The 9,545-nt window shown below is 38.8% G+C and overlaps 1 protein-coding gene across 1 annotated transcript; it reads left to right on the forward strand.

The window, feature by feature from the left end:
- Positions 1-870: 870 nt before the first annotated feature.
- Positions 871-9,024, forward strand: aasdhppt (aminoadipate-semialdehyde dehydrogenase-phosphopantetheinyl transferase). Its single transcript, XM_054602576.1, has 7 exons — positions 871-1,150; positions 1,302-1,415; positions 1,977-2,106; positions 2,899-3,020; positions 3,790-3,951; positions 7,567-7,635; positions 8,004-9,024. Exons 1-7 carry the CDS (start codon positions 1,007-1,009, stop codon positions 8,169-8,171), a joined length of 909 nt encoding a protein of 302 aa, XP_054458551.1. The 5' UTR covers positions 871-1,006; the 3' UTR covers positions 8,172-9,024.
- The last annotated feature ends 521 nt before the right edge of the window (positions 9,025-9,545 follow it).

A 9,545-nucleotide genomic window follows, 5' to 3' on the forward strand; every position in this document is an offset into this window, starting at 1 on the left:
CAATATCGACCACATGTCTTATAGGCTAATGTTACTCAAATATTAAAATCACAAGAGTAGCCTTGGGAGGTTAATTGCAAGTATGTTTGAGATGTGCGTTTTTTTCTATTAGCCTACACGTAGACAAAATACCTATAAGCAGTATGTGCTTCTAGGTTATGCCCTCCTGTATACCCCAAATATTTCGAGTTAAAAATAACGTTTTTTTCGGGGAACGGTACGCTATGAGTGTTTTTCTAACCAAACGTGTTTCATCATCATTATTAGAAATGTAACGCAATCGTGTGTGTTGGCTATCTAAACACCACCTTTAATTAAACAGTATCTTACATAAATTGTGAAGACAACTTACCTTACACACACAGATGTACCGCAATCAAAACAACATCGTAGAGGTACAATTTAATGGTGCTTTCAGGTACGACTCGCAAATCCAAAACCCTATTATTGAAGCAGTAATTAGGACAGTATAAGTGCAAATCGGAGAGAATGATTTGGAAAAGACAAATACGACCCTGCAATTAAAAAAAATATATGCATTTGTTTACACAATAGAGCGCTCATTTCACCATTATGTTGTAGAAGAGACATTTGATTGATTTTCAAGGAGGAGCCCTAGCTGAGCGGTGTTTTTTAAGTAGTAAGATTGAATTACATCATCTTTACAGCCAGTAGGCTTCAGGATATCCCATCTTTCTCGGGCATCGAAAAACTATCATATTCATCGAAAAACACAACACCCTGTTTTTGCTTTTACAATATTCCCGAGAGCACCTGAAGGTGTCGTTAGTTGTGCACTGTTTCGATCGCTCCTATTGGTCAAGACTCCACCGCGCCCACTTATGACGTCATTGAATTCCGCCTCTGCTCTTCCGGGCTTGCTAGGCATGCTCACCGCTGTCAGACGCAATAAAGTGCAGTTTTTATTAATTCATTAATTAGTTATGCACTGCACAGAGAAAACCCCCGTAGAAGTACTAAAGCATCAGATATAACATTTCCAGAGATGGGCTCTGTTCGCTGGGCTGTTCGCTGCGGGTCGTGGGCACCGACCCGGTCTGACTGGCTGTTTGCTGCTCGTTGCATTCAGCGGGAGGAGAAGGACAGGATCGGACAGTTTGTGTTTGCAAAGGATGCCAAGTCAGCCATGGTTAGTATGACTGTAAAAGGCTGTTTATTTTCTGTCACCTCCTAAGTTCTGACTCATCGCACAAACACCCAACTTAGATCCTTTCCTACTTGTCTAATCCAGTTATCCTTGTGAAATACACTCCCTGTCTGTCACTCTGTTACCTGGTCAGACTGGCAGGTTGTTGCTGAGGAAATTTGTGAATGAGAGGATGGGGATCCCCTGGGCAGAGATCAGACTGGAGCGATCCCCCAGAGGGAAACCTTATCTGGCAGCACCACTGAAGGTTCATACCATTATTATTATTATTATTATTATTATTATTATTATTATTATTATTATATTTTTTTATCTATAGTGTCTCCATAAAGAATAAGAAATTAAGTTCTGTGGGTCTGGAAAAAGTTTGGATGCACAGCATGAGTTTGTACTAACTTGCCCACCAGTGGGTCAGTGGGTATTGTCAAAAGCCAGCGAGAAGTTTTACTTGTTAATACCCCCTAAACTACACTTAAGTAGCGGAAATAAGGCTTACTTGGTATTTTAGATGTTGAATCACCAAAACAGACACTTTGCTCATGTGGATTTGTATAAATACAGTATAAATATAATTACTTTAGATGTAACTTGGGCACTGGTGATTGTTGAGCTCAAGACATAGTTTATAATAATGAAATTGTACATGACTGTTGCTCTGACTTAATTTTCTGTGTTTTGATTCATAGCATGGCTTTCCCACTTTAATACATTTAAGAAGATGTTAAAGTAGTTCTCTGATAGATGTGTTTTTTTGTCATATAATTTAAAATATCTACAATTTGATAACTGTCCTGCTGTTGGCATCCAGGTCAGTCCAGATTCAGATCCTAAACCCCCGGCCTGGAGTTTCAACTTGTCCCACCAGGGGGACTACGCTGTGCTCGCTGCAGAGCAGGGGATGCAGGTGGGGGTGGATATCATGAAGACCACCATGCCAGGTAAATGCTGAAGGTAACAGTTGAAGCAGCATTAACAATATCAACAGATATGTGTACACAGAGAAAAGAACAAAAGACATGAATAATTGTCATAAGAGTCTTTAGTTCTCATTGGCATTCATGTTCTTCAGTTAATTTTGTCAATGTCCACTGTAATGTGAGACTTTCCAATAATCAAACATGGTTGAATAATGTCAAAAGCTTTAAGATCAAACTAAAATTATGTGTCAGCTGTCAATTTCAACCATCTCACACTAAGGATAATTCATCTATGACAGCCAAATCTGTATTATAATCATCTGACGTCCTACGAGCAAGGCAGAAATGGAAAATGCTTCTGCATTTTCTAACTTAACCACAAGGGGCCCCTGTTGCCTCATGTATGTAAAAAAGTCTAAGCCATGCTGATTGTGTGTGCAAATGTTTGGATTTGTGTGAGTGTGTGTGAGTGAGTGTGTGAGTGTGTGTGTGTGTTGTGTGTGTGTGTGTGTGTGTGTGTGTGTGTGTGTGTGTGTGTGTGTGTGTGTGTGTGTGTGTGTGTGTGTGTGTGTGTGTGTGTCACATTCAAATCGCTGGTGTTAACAGATATTTCAGAGAGAGGAAACAGCCCACAGTAATCTCAAAACCTGGGTATGTTTGGATAACCCTGATTTCTCTTTCCATACATCTTTGTCCGTCCCTTCTGTCGGTGTCTCCATCCTTCTTCCTCTCTCCTCTTCCCTTTCTTTCTCCCTCACACCTTTCCTCCCTCCCTCATTTCTCCCTCCTTCCTTTCCCCCTTTTCCCCTCCAGGTAGCAGCTCTGTGCCAGAGTTTTTCCGCATCATGACTCGTCAGTTTACAGTGTACGAGTGGAGCGTCATCCAATCAGGCGGCTTGGAGCACCAGCAGCTTGCCGCGTTCTACCGACACTGGGTAACCATGGCAACCATACTACCCTGTTGTCACATTGCATTGCTGCTGGGCCCGTGTGAGTGGTGTGTGTGTGTGTGTGTGTGTGTGTGTGTATGACATTGACGTTATCCTTTGAGACACACACACATTTGCACATACGTGTGTGAATTCATACATGTGCAAATTTCACTGCTCAACTCCCATTTTTCTCCTTCTCTTTCTCTGCATTTCATCCTCACAGACACACACAAAAGTCCTTTCATTTTTTCTTTACCCTCGAAGTTTTTGTTTTTTCTTGTGTATTTTCTTTTTTGCAGACACACGCGCGCACACACACACACACACACAGATGGACAGTAACAGCAACGGTGGTGCTAAGTAAAGATTTGGTGAGAGTGAGAGGGTGGCACAGAGACGTCAAGCTCTGATATCATCACCACACTGTTGACTAATGGCAGAGTTCGACGGTTGCCATAGCGATTAGCCTTGTAATACTCTTATTGTGGCTCATTGGCTACCGAGCAGGGTTGATTTTGGCTGGACACACACATGCACACATACACAGAAAGTCACTGTTTTGCATAAACACTGTTATACATGTATGCATAGATACCCATCTGTTGTGGTTTTAAGTTATAGTGCTACTGAGCCAAAATATACCACTCACAAACAAAGAAGCACAAAAGACTGATCATCTGAGCTTTGTCAGGCATACAAATGTCTTTTTCCTTATGTGCTAGTGATCATTTTCTGCATGTAACTGATTAAGTTTCACCCCTTTTCCACCAAGGCCTTAAAGGAGAGCTTCATCAAAGCCATCGGCACGGGTCTGGGCTTCAACCTGCAGAGGGTGGAGTTTCACCTTCCCTCTGAACCGCTAACACAGAAACATGTACTGCGCCAGACCAAGATGCATCTAGACGAGGAAGAAGAAGACGACTGGGTATTTGAAGTGAGTCTGTTTGAAGAGTGTGTGAAGAGCAAAGAGGGCAACAAAATGACCTACCAGGATTTCTCAAAAGCCAGTCGTCCGTATTGTGTCCGGCAAATTGAAAAAAAAAAAAACAGCCAGATTCAAGACCAAATTTGCTTTCTCCTATAATCTTATTTCTTTGACTTTCACTAATTTTATAGTTTAAGATTAAGTTAGTTTAAGATTCTGTGAGTTTTATTCACATTTTTCGGTCTCTTGGATTCTTCTTATGTTTCATATTGCCTAAAAGGAGCTTTGCGCCAGTCCAAATGTTGTTTTGATCACAAATGAAAGGAATAATCAAGCATTTTGGGAATGCACTTATTGCTTTCTTGCCAAGACTAGAAATACATCACACTCGGATCCGTCTATAAATAGTGAAGCTACAGCAAGGAGACGGTTAGATTAGCATAACATAAAGCATGTTTCTGGATTTGACTAAATCTGCCTCTAAACATACTAATTAATACATTATAAGTAATTTGTGTGATGTCTACTTCACGGTTATAACAAGCCTCTGGGTAGTCAGACTGCACCTGCACTTATACACAACTTGTCATTTTTCATCTTGCCACGAAAGAAAAAATATTTCCCAAAATGTTGAACTATTCCTTTAAAGGAAAAAAGAGAGTTTTGTTACTGCCATGAGGCATGTTTGTAAAATAGTATCATTTAGATATTTTATAACTTTTGAGGGTTTTTAAAAGTACTTCCTTCAGGCCGAATGTAAAGATGTATGGTCAGGTTGAATACTGCAGGTTGTGTTTGTATAATATGCATTAGTGGATCTCGTGTAACGTGTGGAACCAGTGTGACGCACCCTTCAGGAAATTAATTAGCTTAAAAGCGGCCTGGTAGCTGTGCTGAGGGGTCCTCCATGCTCTGTTCCCCAGTGGCTGTTCCCCTTGAAAGCATAGTGAATCACAGGTGGCCTTATAGAGAAATACCCAAAGAGATTGCGATAAGGAGCCTTCAAGTGGGTCTCCAGCCGTCCTAACACCATGACAAGAGTTTGAGTAGTGCTCCTCTCTGTCACAATAGCAGAATCATCTGTTGCCTTTTTTTTCTATTTTCTCTCGTCTTTTCTGATATTTTCCTCTCTTCACCTTCATTCCTCATCCTCTCCACATTTCCCTTTGATATTTTCTCTCTTCTTTCCTCTCTCTCTTCACCTTCTCATTTATTTGACTGATCCCCCTCTCCTCTCTACCCAATGTATTTTTCCTCTCCATTCTCCCTCCCCTCCTCTTACTCCTTTCTCCATGCCCAGTGGCAGGGGGATTAACAAGTGACTGCTAAAAGGTTACCACTGGTTTAAAAAGCCTGATGTTACATCTCCTCTCCTTTTTCCATCTCTCTTGAGGTCATGGAGGCTTAATGCTGTTTTAGTGTCTGTGTTTTCACATTGGGGAATAACAGCTCAGTTCTATAGATAGCAGGGAATATACATGTCCTCTTTTAACTATAGATTGTAGGACAAATTTAAGTAACCATGACATACAGGTTGTAGAATTAGAAAGAAGTTGATGTTAATATTTTGCTATAAAAGTGCTCAGCTGGTTCATTCCATATTTCTTTAATATGACTTTTGGTTCAAATGACTGTCAGATACATCATCAGCATCATAACAGTTCCATGTTAATACATATATAAATGAGGCCAAATTTGCTAATTCGAGCTAAAACAGTTAGTCAATTAATTGATTTGTTGTTGGAGGAATATACATTTCCAACCAATTTGATAAACAAAGAATTGTTTTAGTCACTTTTCAAGCAAAAAAGACAAACATATGCTGGTACCATAATCTTAATATTTGAGCATTTCCTGCTTATCTTTGTTTTGTATTAATGTAAATTGCGCATTCCTCGAGTTTGAGCTGTTTTTCAGGACAAAATAAGGAATCTCAAAACATTACCTTGTGCTTTAAACTATACCTTATTACTACACTCATCATATAAAGACATGAAATCTGACCTCCGCACCCCGAGAGCAACTTGGAATTCGTTGCCTGGCCCAGGGGCCGCTAAACTTCTGCTTAAAGGATAAGTCGTTCTGAGTTTCTCTGTGCTTTGTTTACTTAGCTGGTCCAGCCAGGCAAGCTTGTTGTTGCATGTGAGTCCCAAGCGAATCGACCTCCCTCTGCACTGGGCTCATACTGTGCTCATACTGCAGTCTGCGCTGATAATGCCCTCCTGACCCATGGGGTCATCCCGAAAAAATAAAACAAGAAAATAGTGGACTATTAAAACATTAAGCAAGAGCTCATATTGTTATTTAAAAAAAGAACAAAAGGGGTGGGAAATAAAATCTTCTGCATTACATGTTTAATCCTGTAAAGTGTAATTACACAAAGACATGTGCTTCATAATGTACTGACCTTACAGACGGCACTAACATACCTCAGAGAAGCTGGTCCCTCCTCTGTATGTCCTCAAGAACAGCAACACACATCATTATTTGTGATCAGTGAATGATTGCATTGACCTCGAGAGTTCAGAATACCTCAAACTACATGTTTGTTTGTTTCTTCGATTTGTTTTCAGATTTGTCTCATTAACAAATGGACACACTCGGAGCAGAACAGAGAGATAAGACAAGCAGCAGTGCTGTTGACCTTGTGTCCTCTGGCTCACTGTGTGCTGATTGCTTAGATCAGGGAGCAACTATGAGACCTATTATTTTGTGCTGACCTCTGGTGATGTCATCCCTGCAGGAGCTGAGGGACTTAATAACACACATTAAAAGCAGACTATAACATAGCCGCTGAAACAGCAAAATTACAAAATAGTCACATTTAAATACAGTTCCTTATGACATTTCTCTCCCTGTAATTTTCCCTTTGAGCTTCTTTCTATGTTCCCTCACTCTCTTCCATTTTGAAACTAAACCCCCCACCACACACCACCACCTGTTACTCCCACGTATGCACACTCAGCTTTTGGCCTTTAATGGCCAAGTGTATCTTTCCAGCTACAAAGGCAATTGCATTTGGAGTAGAAGTTATAGAGTGTATAAAATAAATAAAAAAAACAATTTGAAATTATGTTTTTACCATTTTAAAGGCTCAGTAGAATGGGAAGTGTGTGTTGTTTGAAATGTGAAAATAAGGTGCATGAATATCAAGCATGTTTTATGTTAAATTAACAAGGTCAACGGTGAAAAACATGATCATCAATTTACATGAGGAAGGCTGGTAAACTGTATCAATCATGCTGTGGAATGATTTAATGAATTCAAGCTAAGCATTGACATTTTTCTGTGAATGCATGTATGCTTGATATTTCCCGGACTCACAGGCACTGTTATTGCTTGGGAATGTGTGACCTCTAAACGCAGCAGTTATCTGACTGCAACTTTGCTAGCTATCCTTAAAAATCATGCAAACATATACTAGATATTCACATGCATAAATTCAATAGTTGTAGATGCGTGCAAGGTTAATGTCTGTATGAACGTCTAATAAGGTGGCACACAGATAATTTGTCATGAAGTATTTGTTCTGAATTTGAATGAGTTTAGAGGTTTTTAGTTATCATTATATGCAGGCTATATATGTGCATTTGTGTGTTTACGTGTGTGTATGTGTTTCTACAGGAGAGCTTGCTGGATGCTGATCATCATGTTGCTGTAGCTCTCGGACCAGCAGACAATGCAGCCTCTGCAGTAAGGGCACATAACATTGCCAGCTGCTCTCATACAGAAGGATTTTTCTCAGGATGCATGATTAAAGGGAGGTTTTCAAAAGTAATCGAAATATTTCATTACGATGAGTCAATTAGATGATGGATATACAGTTATAAACAACAACTTGAGTGGTTTCAAATAACTTCATATCATAACTCTTGTTTAGACATAAAACCTTGGTCTCTAGGAACATCCGATGTGGGAGCATTTTTGTCATTTTATAGGCTAAATAATGAAGCGATAAATGACAAAAGAATCACTTTTATAAATTAAAAAAACGTTTTAAGCACTTTTAGACACTCCACTCTATTTCACTAATTAGCAACTCTCTTCTCTCTTACTGTCAGCCTCTTTGTCCAACGCCTCCTCCTCCCACCTCATTTACGCTGCTGTCGTTCAGTGACCTCATCGCCTCGGCCTCACCTCTGACAGAGGAAGACCCAGCCTACTGGGAAAGCTTCAAAATGAAGGCAGAAGCTCCACAGAGACAACAAGAAACACACACATCCAAATAACCACCCCACAGCCTCCCCACACGCACCTATCAAAAGTGCCCAAAGAAAACAACATACTGACACTGAAGCTGCTTTCTCATTCAAGTCAAGTCAAGTTTATTTATAAAACCAAAAATGACAGGTTTGTCTCTGAGGGCTTCAGAATTCATACAACATCTGACACCTTCTCTCTTTGGATCCTTGATTCAGATGAAAAAATAAACCTGTATATGCCTCATACACAGAAATGTTGTGCAGTACATCAAAGCATTTAATGTTGATCAATAGATTGATATCCTGTGAATTTTGTTAAAGTCCTGTTTAATTTATGGTACACATTGTCCAAGATTTTGCAGTGAACACTTCATTATTACCCTTGTACGCTCTCAAAAACAAATTGATTAAAATAGATCTGTAATACCTGCTGTAAATAATGTATAATATGTAAGATAAGTAAGGCATAATTCACAGATAAATAGATGATTAATGGACCGTAATTACTTAATTTTAAGATGTTGGTTTTGGATGCAAGGATCATAAAATAACTACTCTAAGTTGCAATGTCAAAGTTTTGGTGTTTACTTGATGTCGCTCTTAAAAAATATTTGTTTCATCTCAAGGCCTCTGTTTTTTTATTGTCTTCGGTCTTTTCTCCAGCAGTTATTGTGAGTTCAATGCAGAGCAATTTCTAAAGTATCTAATAACTACTAGACGTTCTGTTGGACATTTCTTTCCTTCCTGTTCTCGATCTCTGTGTCCTATTGCACTTCTAGTATGGGCACAGAGCCGGGTAATAATTCAGTGTGATCATTTAACAATAATCTGAGGTATTCACTTCACGATCATATTGTGTCAACATTTTATAAAACTGCTGGCCCAGACAATGATTTCAATCAAAATATAATTAAACACAAATAAATTGGTTATTGAAAGCTTTTGTTTGACTTTTTGACAAGTTTGTTTTTATAGTATGTAAAAAAGGTCATAGTATAGTATGTCGAAAAAAAGTCATGTTAAAGTATGTAAAAAAGAGTTATACTATATGTTGAAAAAAAGTCATAGTATAGTAAGTCGAAAGAAAGTCATAGTATAGTATGTCGAAAAAAGTGAAAGTATAGTATGTCAGAAAAATGTCATAGTATAGTATGTCGAAAGAAAGTAATGGTATAGTATGTCGAAAAAAGACATAGTATAGCAAGTCGAAAAAAGACAGTATAGTATGTCGAAAAAAAGTCATAGCATAATATGTTGAATAAACGTCATAGTATAGTATGTCGAAAAAAATTATATATAGTGTCAAAAAAAATGTCAGTATATTATGTCGAGAAAACAGAATCAGAGTATAGTCTTTTGGAAAAAAGCCCCACAAAAGTCAAAGTATAGTATGTCGAAAAA

This window comes from Anoplopoma fimbria, chromosome 1 (genome assembly GCF_027596085.1).
Source record: "Anoplopoma fimbria isolate UVic2021 breed Golden Eagle Sablefish chromosome 1, Afim_UVic_2022, whole genome shotgun sequence".
In the NCBI taxonomy this organism is placed as follows: domain Eukaryota; kingdom Metazoa; phylum Chordata; class Actinopteri; order Perciformes; family Anoplopomatidae; genus Anoplopoma; species Anoplopoma fimbria.